The sequence below is a fragment of the Lipophrys pholis genome (assembly GCF_963383615.2).
Source record: "Lipophrys pholis genome assembly, chromosome: 2".
NCBI classification, from domain to species: Eukaryota; Metazoa; Chordata; class Actinopteri; order Blenniiformes; family Blenniidae; genus Lipophrys; species Lipophrys pholis.
The window spans coordinates 36316247-36332057 of NC_137636.1; the positions used below are offsets into that span (position 1 = coordinate 36316247).

Genomic DNA, 15811 nt, shown 5'->3' on the forward strand with positions numbered 1-15811 from the left:
AAGATACTATAATACTATAATTGCATTTCTATACATAGATACAAAATCTGAGGTAGGGCCTCAAAGATCGATGACATGAAAATAAATAAATGCATTTCACATATATGATATATATATATATTTTCTATTTTTTACACGTCACACACATTTTAAAACATATTTGTTATATATCTACTCTCAGTTTTCAAATCAAAATGATGTCATGGGCTGTTGGGAGGTACATATCTATATCCATAGGCAGCAGTACCTCACATAAAACACACAGAAAAATATGACATTACTCAAGTAATTAGAAATTTAACCTATGCATCCATAGGTCACACAATAAAGTGCCCAAAAGACACAACAGACATAACAATAGGAATACAGGTACCATATGAGACCGACAGCTATTCTGTGGCGTTATTTTGGAAATACAGATAATATTCTACCATTAGAGGACATCTATAAGGCCAATGGTTACCTGAAGATGTTTTGTAACGTATTGGCAAACATCAAAGAACACTACATGTTATATGAATGGCAGTATCTCGACCTCCTTTACGCAGATGACACATTTCTTTATTCTTCTAAAGTTTTTTTTTCTATTTTCTTTACAAACCTAGTTAAAGTACTCTTTCTTTGGTTACACATACTGCCCAAAGTTGACTTGCAGGACAAGCGAATTGACAGTTCTTTTTTTTTGTTGTTATTGTTGTTGGTGGTTTTTTTGTCTGTTTATATTCCTTTTTTTCATCTTCCACCTGTGTATATTAACTACAGCTACCCTCTGTTTCTTAACTTTATGTCGAACGAAAAGTTCCCTAAAGTAAACATGCACGGACATACATTACTGAGAGGAAAAAGGACAGAGATTACTATACATGGACATTGAATTACAGCAACACAAACTGCACATGCAGGCTTTCTATTGTTACAATTTATGAAGCAGTGTGGTTGTAACTAAACCCCTAAGCTGTTTTTTTGGTTGTTTTTCACCTTCAGAAATGGACACGGGGCACAAAACGTATAGCTAATGCACCTAATGAAATCAATAAAATCTATCCCAGGGCGTAAAGGCTTGTTATCATTCAAGTCAACTACATCCAACGTATGATTTAAAATGCCAACCTGCTCCTGAAGCCACCCCTACACTAGGATTAGATTATTTTGAGCAGATTAGTGTTAAAAGTTTATTATTACGCAGTTTGAAGCTTAAAACTGAATTCTCTACTATTCTTGCGCTATCAGAAAAGAGCAATAGGTGCATCAAGGCGAGGCATCCTGGGAGGAAAATATCCTTTAAATCTCTACTTCTTTCATCAATCTTCTCTGAGACCAGCCATGCAAACATCCGACTGACAGTTATGTGGAGTTCAATTAAACAAACACAGAGACAAACATACATACATACACATACATATGCACACGCACGTACGCGCGCGCGCAAGCATACACCGACATTCGTTATTATCAACAAATAGAGCTAACTGCACCACGTCCTAACAAAAGCAACACAGAGTAGCAAGCAAGCTAGTCAACAACAGGGTTATTTGTGCTCATTAAATGATTATATATTGTGTTTTTTCAAATGATACAGCCTCGTTAATTTTTAAATGTGCTATTTTCAGGTCTGAAGTCACAAAAAGGCATGGCTTAGAGAGATATAGGGAGACCCTTACACTTTTAACAAAGGTTATTGCATCCATACCTGCAGCCTCTGTGGATTGCATCTAACCACCTCCAGATTTACCCCCCGCCATGATAAAAGCATACTGCAGCCAAACAGGACTTTGTGTGCCACCACCGAAATGCATTTCCAATCAGTCAAAAAACTCTTAACGGAGCTAATTGCTTCTGAGTAGTTGCAAGATGTTACTTTGAAGGTAATTGGTTGGCAGCCTGCGAAGCAGAGGTTGGGAAACCTGTCACGGAACATTTCAAGAGGCTACAAAGCGAGCTGGGCCTCCTGCTGATCCACACCGGACGGGCACCTCCGGCAGCTGTGTGGAGTTACATCTAGACATGGCTTTTCAGACCCCCCCCTCCAAGAAGCACTCGTACAGTCGCTCATTTGTGCTGCCGCGCTGCGGTGTGCTGGGAATCGTGTGCTTAACTGCAGTAATGTGGCTGGTTCTGTTCGACCACAGTGTGAGCCAAAGGACCTAAAAGCTTTCACTCACGGTTTGTCAGACTTCCAGCTGATTACGACAAAAATTCAATATTTGTATGTTGTACTACATCATTTTTGTATGTTTTCTCCTCAATTTTATGACTTTTTGATTTACAAATTGCACCAAATTTGGCCAAGATATTGATTGACCTGTAATCGTCGCAAGGTGCTTTCAGGAACCAAAAGAAAAGTGGTTTCTGCACCGAGGTCATCAGGAAGAAGCACTTTGGCCGCCACAATGCCGTTTCCATCACAAAGCAGCGTGGCGGTGGATCTGCCCGTCGGTTTTATGTGCACTCATTATTCCTGTAACTACCAGAGTAGTCAGGTTGAATCAAATATATACCTGAGACCCTGTTTTCATGAGGACACGCAGAGAAGCAAGAAGAGGCGTCATTTTCAAAACGACAAAAAAAGGTCTCCAGAGCTCTACCACAAACAACAAGAGACAAAGTACACTTCCAGGATCGAGGGCGGAGGCCTTTTGTTTTGTTTTTTAAGTCTAATCTTCATTTGCTCACACATAGCAACTGTTCCTAACATTGTAAGGACGTGACGACACACACCCACTCATACACGCATACTACATTAAGATAGTCTTTTTTTTAAGAAGTGTACACTTTGTACAAAATACTAAATAGCTAGCAAGAAAAAAGATGGTCGTCATAGAGACCCACACATACATACACACACACACGCACACACACTCTCAACGTCAGTCTTGCTAACTCTATGCTCTGTGGGAAACTATACATCTAATACTGTGTATATATATATATATATATATATATATATATATATATATATATATATATATATATATATATATATATATATATATATATAATATCTTTACTCTCCTAATGTTATGTACATTGCAACAAAGGTTGGCTGGACAAGTTCACAAAACAGACAGTGATAAATACACATCTAAAATATACGCACAGAGTGACTAGTGGGTCTGTTTTTTAAGACGTCAAAGGGTTTAAATGGTATCGTCTACATGAAAGGAAGGATATACTACACACGTGTTTTCCTATGCTGGGAATGTGCTACTTTACATTCTATGTTAATACAACAGGAACACAACTTAATAAATAGACAAAGAGTGAGGGTATCACAAATGGTCCCTTGGGTTCAGAGAGAAAAATAGACCCAAGCTTCTATCGTACTGCAGAGTCGTCCAAGGCCAAAGTGTATCTACGGAAAGTGGTAATCAGGATGCTTTCGCGTCTCTACTGGGACATAGGCACAAATTGCAGATCTTGTAATCTATTCCTGACAAAGCAAAAGCAACTGAGCGGTAGCGGGTGTGAATATACATATAGACCATTGGATAGGAACAAAATGTGATAACAGAGCATAGTTGGGTTTTTTTTGTTGTTTTTGTTTTTTCTTATTTTCCGAGGCAGTTGATGTTATTTGTACTGCCGATGGAATTTCGCACACAGATGGAACCAATCACAGAACCTCACCCAAGCTCGTTCAACCTTTTTTTTTTTCTCTCCCTACCGCTCAATTTTTGTTTTGTTTTCCTATGTTTGCTTGCACCAAGATGATTCATTATCCCTACACACAAATATGATGGCACACACTTACATCTCTCTCTCACACACACACACACACACACACACACACACACACACACACACACACACACACACACACACACACACACACACACACACACGACTCCACTGGGAGCAGCTATAGTGAGTCTAATATTGCAAGTGCAGTCTGAGCTGTGTCATTTCACGACACAATTTTTTTCTTGGAATAAAGAGCCCCGGGAAGGGGTTCTGGAGGAATCAGTGGTCACATGTGGGAGGGATGGTAGCCCATTAACAGAGAAGAAAGCAGCAGAGGAAGAGGAGACTCCATGTGGGCAGCCACTCCTCCCTGAGAAGAAGAGAGGAAATGAGAAGGATGAGAAAAGGGAGCCTGTCTCCTCATCCATGTCAATGGGGGGGGGGGGGGAGGGACAGGAAGCAAAAAGGGTGAAGTAAGAGGATGAGATACAGGGGGATGGAGACGAGGAGGTGGGGTGGGGGGGTGGAGGTGGGGGTGGGGTACAGCCAGTAAGCAGGCTCCTCCCAGTGCCTCCACCGAGGATTAGAGATGATGGATGTGGAGCCGCCAGTGAGAGTTTCTACTGGTAGGAACCGAGCTGGAAATCCTTCGGGGGCAGTTTGAGGCCCAGGGAGTTGGTTCCCAGGGGGTCGATCATGTTCTTGTAGCGTTCTCCACGGTGCTTCATCAGGAACGGACCCCAGTCAGGCTGAGGGGAGCAGACCAACTTCAGACGCTGCAGGAGGACGAGGAGGGAAAGCAGAGCATAAACACGGATGACTTCATTGATAGAGCATATTTTCTCGTGGTGAACAAACTTCACCTTTATGACACATTTCACACACTCACACACCTTGACTTTATGACCATTTTCTCAAAAGAGGCAAAACATTGCAGGAATTGACGAAAATTGCAAGTGAGGAAAGAAAATGTGATTATTTTCATGTAACCCTTGCTACAATCACAAATGTGTTTGTTTGGTTTTAATTTATCTTTCATAAAATGTATACATAGGCCCTGCAAGTACAGCTTTTATTCACATAATTTAATCTAATTTTATTTTACTTTATTATTTGTTTGTGAAACCTATAACCACTCAATGTCTTCTAAAAGACTAGTGCAAAATTGTTCAACAAGTCATGTCTAAGGCCCTGTTTACATAACGATGTTTTCACGTGAAAACGCGGAACTTTCGTCGTGTTTTTGGTGTCCGTTTACATCACAATGGCATTCTGGGCTACTGAAAACTTTTCCAGACCACCTCTCCATGTTGATGGAGCAAAATGCAACTTTTCTGAAATGCTGCTATTTCGCATGCACATTTCTTCTGCACATGCTCAGGAGATGGACAATAAGAACAATGTTCCCTCCAGTGTCGTGACTCCCAGTCCATGTTCTCCTGGGACTTTTTAGTTTTGGTTTTCTATCATCATGATAACGATCCAACTTGGTCATCTGTCCATATGAATGTCTCGCCATTATTAATGATAATAGACAGAGGTGGAAAGTCATTAATTATATTTACTCACGGTACTGCAATTGAGTATTTTTGTTTGTGTACTGTTACTTTTTTAAATTGTTTTTAAATTCAAATTTTACTTTTACTTTAGTATGTTTGTTTTTTTTAAAGTATTGTACTCCACTACATTGTCAATCATATGAAAAAACATTTTGAAAATTAAATAAAACTAAAAAATACGGTGCCCCGGAAATACTGCAGTGAATGCTGGGAAAGACAACAAGCTGCCACTAATGATAGAGACTGAGTCTGCACTAGTACCCCTACATGAAAACTACATCGTTTTCAGCATTTCTGACATTTCTGTATAAAGTGACACCATTTTCAAAACATTGTCATGTAAGCGCAACGAAAATACAAAATCGGTGCGTTTTCACCGTCTACTAGCAAGGACAGAATGTGCACATCATGTATAATGCTTAGAACTGCAGACTATCAGAAAAACTGTTAAAACAAAATGGATCTTCTTGCCCTGATTATGACTAGAGGTCTCCTTCTCCAAGACCCTGAACCCAAAGTTGACCCCCAAAACTGTGTGAGACCCTTTCATGGCAGCTGTTTCCATCAGGAGGAATGACTTTAAACGCCAATAGGTGAACGAGAATTTATCAGCCCAACATACATTATTTTAAATAAAACCCATTAGGGATAAGGTCTGTATGCAGGACAAGTTAAAACCATTAGATACCAAAGACAAAAAAAAGCAGAAGAAGAGAAGTGAAAATATCATTTGTCAAACCTGCTCTTCTGGGTTTAATTAGCATCATGAATATATGGACAGAAAATAACTCAAGTGCACTGATGAGCACAAGTACACGAAACTAAGAAGTGCTTGTGAATGCCCTAATGTTTTCATGAGTGTAAAGATGTTGTGGCTTCTGCAAGTATTTTTGTTTGAAAAATACACATAACACAAGTCTTTACTTCCACTATAAGCAGTGCATTGTGAGAGCAAGAGTTAGAAAAGTAACTATAAACTTAATTGATTAAAACTTCGATTTTTGTTTGTTTGAGTAGTTAAACTTTTGTTGTTGTCAAACCATTATACTGGCATTTTCTTCCTATAGTGTATGTTTCAGTTTATCTTATCTCTTCCCCTAATCTAGGTTTTCTTTGTTTTTGAAATCAGTGTAACTTTCCCTCTCATTTTAATATCTTATATACTTTCAATTTTGCTTTATCTGTTTTTGATCAGTTTTAACTTGTATTTGTGATTCTGATATTCAGTCTTGTTGAGATGTGTTTTCAAATGTATTAAATATTCCACTACATTACTTCAGTTTAATAATTGCTTTAGATTTAACTTTTAATTGTATTTTGTTTTACATTCTCATCTTATCCTACTCTTTGTACTTCTTTGTTCTGTTATCAATTTGTCCATATGGATGGTTGGTTGGTAATAGAAATTATTTTTGAAATATTTTATTTTTGGTTTCAAATGAACATTTTGCAAAGCAAACAGATGACAAATAGCACTTTTTAAATCTTACCCCCAAACCTCCCACCCCTGCTTACCCTGACAGAAAACAAAAAGGGGGGGGAAAGACACTAAAGTTACAGTTTTAAGGGCAGTTAGTTTAAATACATTGATGTGAGGCAAAATCTCGTCAGTTACCGCACAATTATACCTACACAGTTTCAGTATGGTTGCTAAAATCTTTATGGTTTTGTATGATTTTCTTAGACTGTATGTTATCTTTTCTAAAGGCACCCAACTGTTCATCTCTGCATACCACTTTGTTAGAGGCAGGGGGGAATCAGACGTCCAAGTAACAGCAATACATGTTTTAACTACTGCCAGAGCTATTTCAAGGAATATTGTTTGATATTTGTTTAATGGTTTATCAATTTTCATAAAATTTCCAATTAAACAGAGTTCTGGGTCCGGGGAAATAATAGTCCAGCCAAAAATCCCTGACTTCCACACATGACCATGTACAATGCATGAATGAGCCAACTTCAATTAGACACCGAAAGCACAGATCCGAAAGTTCAGGTTTGGTACAATTGATGGAGAAAGTTGTAATGGATCAACCTATATCAAGAATTGATAGTGGCAGAAATGCTGTCCTGACATAAATTGGACCAGAGAGCATTTTCAATTGTAGTATTTAAGTCTGTTTCCCACCTCTCTGTGGATTTATACAGTGCTGGTTTAGGACAATCTCTTATCTACGGAAGAGTTTTAGGACCACTGAAGAAAAAAAAATTAATTCGGAGGCTAAAAAAACCCAAAAAACCTTCATGCACTTCAGAAAAAGTCAAAAAAAGTCGAGATTTTTTTTTTCACGTTGGAAAAAAAAGGTTTTTTACAAAGTCCATCCATCCACATGCCATCGCGTGTGACTGCTTCTACAAAATGCATCGCAGGCGGTTAATGAAGTGATGAAAAGATGCTTCAGAACAGAATTTAGCTCATAAACACGGTGCAGTTATCATCAGTATCAGGACTATAGGAGACAGAGCAGCCTGCAGCGTTGTACAAAGGACAAAGACACGGATCCTGCGGTGCTTATTTAAATGTGTTATTATTAATCAAGGAAATCCTCCTAAAATAACATGTCTATAAGCAGCAAGCTACTCTATATAGTCAGAATTAAGTGATTTAATGTGATTTTACATCTATGGGCAAATGATGAGGAATGGACAGACGTCTCTCCGTGAAAAAAAACATCTCAACTTTGATTTTCGACTTTTTCTGAAGCGCATGAAGGTTTGTTTTTTTTCTTCCTTCAGTGGCCCTAAAACTCTTCCGTACTTATCAACAACGAATACACTCTGGAAATAAATTTACATGGTTCATCATTGTGTAGTAATTTTTCAAATACTGTAAGGTTGGGCAACACCATATCCTTTCCCAGTGTGTTACCTAGAAATGAACGCAATTGGCGATAACAGAAAAAAGTTTTGTTTGACAGGTTGTATTTGCCTTTCAGTTGTTCAAAAGTCATCAAAGATCCACAAAGCAGTCCTCCAGGATGCGTATTCCATTCTGGTACCAGGTTTCCAGGATCTTGTTGTCCACACTCAAAGGAATGAGCTGATTTGGCTTCAAAGGTGATTTTGGTGACAGACCAATTTTTTGCCCAACACTTTTACGTATATCATACCATAATTTATTCAGATGTATAAATATTGGATCGTCTGTTAATTTGGACAAGATTTTTTTGGTTGTATTTGTAAACAAAATCACTAAAGGCAACGTCTCTCAAAGAGTGAAATGCAATATTTAGCCAAGATGGAGTTGTTTCACCATCAAACATGGATAAAATAAATCACATTTGAGCTGCAAAATAATATTTTTTAAAGTTGGGTAGTTGAAGCCCTCCTGATTTGTCCATGTCAATATTTCTAAAGACCTTCTGGCCACCTTACCATTCCAGATGATTTGCCTCATGTAATAGAGATTCTTAAGAAATTTAAGGTGGTTTTGGCCATCCGATGAAGCATTAAGAATAAATCTAGTCCTCCAATCATTTATCAAACATGCAGGTTTTAAGATTTCTTTTTAATTTGTGTTATTGTTTCCTAGACTTTCATTACTTTCTAAATCCTCAGTTTTGTTATTTGCTCCTCATAGTTGTGTAAAGCAACCAATTTGACTCTGAAATGAATCACTGATAAATTTTTTTTTTTTCTCAGATAAAGCAAATAAAAACCTGAGATTGGAAATAATTTGGCTTTCCTGTTTGCTTGTAAAACGAAACAAAAAAAAGAAAAAAAAAAACAAACCAAGAAAACATTAAGAGTTTAAAGTTGTTTTGTAGGAATGCTACTCGATACACTCCTGATGCCTGAGTAGAAATCTGATGATGATTGGGGATCAATTACAGTCGAGCAAAACAGTGAAAAATTAGAAGGCAGTGTGCATTTGAGGCTGTTGGCAGAGACGTTGCTTCGAGAACAAAGATGTTGGGACTGAACGTAAAAATCAACAGCATCAATTAATCAAAGCATTTAAAAAGTGGCCCACAAGACCCCCGAATAAATTTTGGAAAATAATACTGGGCCTGCGGCTCACCTCTCCACGCTGAGGAGCCACTGATGGGACTATTGATTTCTCAGACAGTGATAACAAGTGTGTGTGTGAGTGTGTGTGAGCAGGTGCATGTGAGACAAAAACCAGATCGCGGGCAACAATGTCTCGCCGAAGCTCCGTCTCACTTATTACCTCTCTTATCGAACCGGGGGCCAGGTGCATCTTAATGATGAACATGATGGGGATCCAGATCACGGAGCAGATGACCATAAGCCAGCCGAGAACCATGGACCAGTTGGGGTAGGTGTAGTCCTCGTATGTCATCACCTTCCACTGATACAGACTAAGTCCCAAAATGCCCTGAAAACACAAAGAGACGCACATCAAGGCAAGTCACGTCTGTGTGAGTTGCACATTCAGCAAGCTTTACACAAAGAAGGTTTTTAACAAGATACACAATCTCTCCATTCGTTTGGAGGAGTGGGATTCAAACCCTGACCTTCAACTAACAAGTTTACTGCTGCAGCTTGTGGGCCAACACTCTAAACAAAGAATAAACTACGTGAGCAAAATGCAGTTGATGCAGGAAAACATTTAGCTCTATGTGTACTGCATGTGCACTCATCAACAATAAAAAGCCATCGATCTGTGTCTTCACATAAAAATACCATCATGTTAGATCATTTATTTGTGCAAAATATATTCCTCTTGCAGGAGCTGACAGCAGTTCAACGTAAAGAGGGTCACCATGCATACAAAAAGCTTGAATGGTGAGTTTCAATGTAACTTCACTTCCAATGCAAATATCCAAAACCAAAAAATTGGCATGCAAAGATTTTGTTGTCGATATTTTTGCATGTGAAGAAAAGATTTTGACAGAACGACCCTGCTGAAAGTATTTTTTTATATCTAATCTTTTTTTTCTTCACAGACACATTTTGCTGGAGGTCAACATTAGAGAAGTCATATTTTCCAGCTTTTCAACACTTTCACTTGGTCTCATTGGTCCAGAAACCTTCAGTATTCAAAGTTACCAGCTCCTCCTTGATTTTCCTCCATTTGAATGTTGGATCATTGGAGCTACATTCAGAATCTGCTGTGTCTGCGTGAGCTGGACTGGCTCCGCCCACACATGCCCATCTTGGGAAGAGGAGGAAGTACTTCCTCTCATGGTGCCATGTGCCAGAGCGGAGCTGCCTAATTGTGGGAGGAGTCAAAGGGAGGGCCTACCTTGATTGGGATTGGCTGAACTCCCGATCACACTATATAGGGTTTGATTTCTGATTGGCTGGTTGGAGTAACACACTTTTTAAAAACTGAAACAAGCCAGGGAGAGAGAGGACAGACTGTCTTCACTTCTGGGGCGTCAGTCCAGGTATGAGGACGATTAGTACTGTTGGAAAACCACTAGAAAGTGAATTTTGCACAATATGACCCTTTAAGTTCCAGGATCACCTCCATTTATATCAAATGGAAACAAAAAAACAACTGATGAGATTTTTTACATAGACTCAAACACTTATTTTCTGCAATCCTGATGTGTACGTGTATTTGTCGTCCATCTTTATCTTTTTACTTTTTGGGGTTTTATCTTTACTACATTGAAGCTCACTGCCAGAGGTTCCCACATGAGATTTGTTGTATTTTTGTAAAGTGACAATAAAGTGGAGATGTCACCAGTCCAACACAGAGAAAACATGGAGAGATGGACTGTCACATACCTACCTACCTACCTACATACATACCTACCTACCTACCTACCTACCTACCTACCTACATACATACATATACCTCTTGAACTGTTATCAGAGGCATCTTGTAATGATTTTCATCCTATTTCACCCATAAAATGACACAGCTCAGACTGAGAGTCAGTCAGTGGAGCTCAGGGATTACGATTGTAACACCTGAGCCTCCACACAAAGATGTTCTGTCTAATCTGGCAGATTTTCACCTGTTAGACTAAGCAGCACTAACCCACATTGTTCAACACCTTGAACCCACAACACGCAGCCTCCACACTCTACCCACAAAGTTTTTTAAAGATGTTTTTAACTGTCTCGCTCCAGATGTACTACAGATAGTCAACAGCTCTCTTCAGATGGGTGTTTTTCCAAAAACTCTAAAGACAGCCGTTATCAAACCTCTTTTAAAAAAGAGTAATCTGGATGCTTCAGTAATTAGTAACTCCAGGCCCATATCAAACCTTTCTTAAGTAAGCTAATTGAAAAGGTGTTTTTTACACAACTTAATGCTTCTATGACACAAAACAATGAGCTCAATGTTTTCCAGTCTGGATTGAGGTCAGAGCACTGAAACACTCTGATTAAAGTGCTGAATGACGTCTACATGAGCAGTGACACTTCCACAGTCTCAGTTTTAGTGTTACTGGATCTTCGTACTGCTTTCGACACAGTTGACCACAACATCCTGCTGGACCCACTGGAACAATGGTTGGAACTTCTGGCACTGCACTAAGTTGGTTTAAATCCTACTTGCAAGATTGCGACTATTCTGTGTCAATAGCTGATTATGAATCTGAGCAAATTAAAATCACTTGTGGGGTTCCTCAAGGCTCCATCCTTGGGCCCCTTTTATTTAACATCTACCTGCTCCCACGGGCTCAGATCATGGAACATTACAACATCTCTTATCATAATTACCAGATGACACACAGCTCTATACTGTATATCAGTGTCAGTGAATGACCACGCCCCCTTATACTGGCTGAGTAAATGCACAAATGAAATTAATGAGTGGACGTGTCAGAACTTTTTACAACTCAACCCAGAGAAAACTGAGGTCATTGTTTTTGGCCCCGAAGAAGAAAGGTTAAAGGTCATTGCTCATCTTGACTCCATGTCACTCAGGACATCAAATCAGGCAGAAATCGGGGTGGAGTTCTGGACTCAGACCTGAAATTCAACAGCCACATTAAGACAATAACAAAATCAGCTTCCTACCATCTGAAAAATATTGAAGAATCAAAGGATTTCTGACCAACAAGATTCTGAGAAACTTCTTCATGCATTTATTTTCAGCAGGTTGGATTATTGTAACTTTCTGTTTACAGGCCTCAGGAAAAAATCTGTCAGACAACTACAACTCATCCAGAACGCTACAGCCAGAGTCCTCACCAACACAAAAAGGGTGGAGCACATTACACCAACAGAAAGAGGGTGGAGCGCATTACACCCATGCTCCAATCCCTGCACTGGCTGCCTGTGCGCCAAAGGATTGATTTCAAAATCTTACTTCTGCTCTATAAAGCTTTGAATGGTCTCGGGCCTAAATACATCTCAGATTTATTTGTAGAATATAAAACCTCCAGACCTCTGAGGTCCTCAGGAAGAGGTTTACTCAGTGTTCCTTGAGTCAGAAACAAACAAGGTAAAGCAGCTTTTAGTTCCTACGCTCCCCACCTGTGGAACAAACTTCCTGAACACCTGAAGACTGCTGACGCACTCATTTCTTTTAAATCAGGACTTAAAACATTCCTATAGGCACAGGCATTTGAATAAAAAATAGACTCTACTTACTTAGCAAACTAATCTTAATAAATCTTTTACCTTTTTATAATACTTTTCTTCATTATTTGTTTGTTTATTTATTTCTTTAATTTCTGCTAAAGCTTTAATGTATTTCTTTTATTCTGTATTTTTTTAATTTCTTTGTAAAGCACTGTGAATTGCTTTGTATTTGAATGGTGCTCTATAAATACATTTGCCTTGCCTTGCCTTGCCTTGCCTTGCCTTGCCTTGCCTTGCCTTGCCTTGCCTTGCCTTGCCTTGCCTTGCCTTGCCTTGCCTACACACACAAATACACACACACACACACACTTACAACTAACTTTTGTGACAAGTGAACCAGTATTAGTGTGTAATACTGATATAATTTGGGTATTTTTGTATGTCTGATTTTAGTACTATGGGTTGTGAAAAAGCCACTAAATTGCAGTGGAAATCACAAAGTTATAAATCAATCTCGAACTCATTCAATGATTCACTCATGAAAATCGAGCAGTTTTGGTCAAAAGAAAAAAAAAAAGGGGGGATGGTTGCAATGACAGCAGAACACAAAAAAAACAAATAACAGAAGGAAAAAAGAGAGAAATAGATTAGATTAGGGTTGTGAATCAATGAGCTCTCGGAAGAAATCTGATCGAGAGAGAGAGAGAGAGAGAGAGAGAGAGAGAGAGAGCAGTTGGATGACCGGCCGGCCCGTCTGCTGCTCCATTTGTCATCGTCACCTCTGCACTGGAGTTACACTGGTTCCCATTATAAGCCACTGACGTTGAGACCAGGGCAATTTCTGGCTCTGATATGCTGGCGTTGAATTTTACAGCCTTTCGGGTACAGCATATGATGAATGACTGGTCATTGCACAGAAGAGTTGCCTTCTGGAAACAAATGTAAATGTTCGAGGCAAATGTAGAGAAGTGCCCAGAGAAAAATTGTTCAGAGGATGAAGATACAAACTGAGGGGAGTGCTAACCACTACTCCACCGTGCCGTCTCTCTAGTTTGTCGCTGAGGAAAGAACTTGAGAATTGGTGATGCGACGTAAATGGGAAGGAAGAAATAATTTTCGATCTCGGCATAACAGGAGCAATTTCTACCCCCGCTCCTTTCCAATTGCGAATCAATGAACTTGAAAGCAGGCGGTGGAAATGGAAAAACGTTTAAAGCCGCACATGTCCGACCGTCGGAGTGAGGGTGAGAAGAGCAAAACAAAAAAACCTACCGTCAGGATGGTCGGAGTCACAAAGGCCCAGCACAGTCTCCAGAATCGGTTCGGCTGGAAACCAATCATCATTTCAATGTCCTCACAAAACCTCTGCAGACCTGGAGAGAGAAAGAGAAATGGGAAAGATGAGGACTAAAAAGAAAGAGAGAGAAATTGGATAAAGCCAGAAAACACAGACAGAGGATGTGACCCGGGTTTAATAAGGTCTCTTAAAAGATGGGGGGGGGGGGGGGTTTAGCAAATTCAATCCATCCTTATGACGGTCTGTGAGAAAGAGGGTGAGAGAGGGCGAATGACACGGGGCGGGAGGAAAGTATCAGTTTCTGTTTGTCTGTGGGAACAAGTGAGGGAGCAGATGGCTTCATTCCTCCACCTTTATTGACTGATAACCGTGAGTGACACGAGGACGCAGAGTCACACAATCATTTCAATATGTCACCTGTACTGATGCTCCGACAAACTGCTTGATACACACACCTGAGCCTGGGTGTCTGTGTGAGAGACCCACACATCACGACAGAGACCCCTGGTGGTCACTGCCACACATTCAGCCGAACTTGACCCCTTTTGTCAGGCGAGTCAACATTATTGATGATTTCACACCTTTTTCGCAATCTAAGACTAGACTTTTATTATAACGCTGCTTTTAACTTGCAGTTATGGGGAGAAAATATTATCGTGATACCTGCAAAAGTGACTTTATGATTATTCTTAAAATATATACATGTCCAATCTTTCACTATAGGGATTTTTTTTTTTCAGATAATACAATGTATGTTACAACAATGGGGTTCATTTTTGCAATAAATCTCTGAAAATCTGCTAATCTAGTCTTTTTCGACTCGAAAGGCAAAAACATGAGCTTTTGGTCAGTTTGTAATATCCATTTTGTACAAATGAACAACATCCAAATCTCCAAGTGTTTCTGCGAATTCCCTATAAAGGCCTAAAGGTACAAAATCAATATCTTTGTTTTGACTAGTTTTACATGATTGAATTATATTGTATTCTACAATGCTGCAACTTTAACAATCTGAAATTCAAACTACATATTTATTCATTGTCTTGTTGTGTATTCTGTTATTTCAACATTCAACATTATTACAACTCTTGTTTAAAACCGTTTCTCTTGTTGTGCTATTTTCTGTGGCACATTGTCAAAGGGATTGCCAAGTACCATACACTCACGGTCAAAACTGAACAGACGTTTCAATAATATAATTAATCAATATCATTAATTGTTTCTTTTTGTCTGTGTTTCTACTTGACAAATAAAAAGAAAAGTGTTCATCCTTGCTCCTACAGACAGGTAAATCATTTATTCAGATATGCATGGATGAGTGTTTCATGTGATCATGTTTAATGTTTTTTCTCTCAAAGTATTTTATATAACAACGTTTAACATTTTAAAGGTACACTGTGTATAACTGGTGTAATTTAACATTTGTCCATGAGGTGGCAGCCCGGCTCAAAGAGTTTAGTCACTTTTTTGTGAGCAATAATCTCATTCGCTGTTACATCTACAGGTGACATCTGCTTCTCCTTCTTCTCTTCTTGAACTAAGAACACGTTCAATACCCATGTGACTCGCAACAACATCTTGTGGTAGCAAGTGGTATTACATGTATTGTAGTGTAAACTTACAGGAACAAAGGTCAAATTCTTCACTACAAGCCACCTCTGAATTACAAAATAGTATTAGAAAATGAACGCACTCACCATAGAGGTAGGAAATTCCCACCAACTCAAAGATAGCGATGATCACCAAAGAATAGGACGCCGCAAAAGTGTCCACCAACTGCAGCATGTACATCCCACTCTGTAACAGACACACATACACACACACA

The 15811-nt window shown here is 39.2% G+C and overlaps 1 protein-coding gene across 4 annotated transcripts in view; it reads right to left on the reverse strand.

Moving 5' to 3' along the window:
* Positions 1-4301: 4301 nt before the first annotated feature.
* The window catches only part of slc6a5 (solute carrier family 6 member 5), a gene marked incomplete at both ends in the record, with an annotated part of 29034 nt that continues 17524 nt past the window's right edge, over positions 4302-15811 (reverse strand). For all 4 annotated transcript variants that reach the window (XM_080491865.1, XM_080491867.1, XM_080491866.1 and 1 more), the window contains 4 exons: positions 4302-4457; positions 9412-9579; positions 13962-14062; positions 15684-15783. In XM_080491865.1, the coding sequence (XP_080347991.1) occupies positions 4302-4457; positions 9412-9579; positions 13962-14062; positions 15684-15783 (525 nt within the window). The remainder of the gene's footprint in view (positions 4458-9411; positions 9580-13961; positions 14063-15683; positions 15784-15811) is intronic.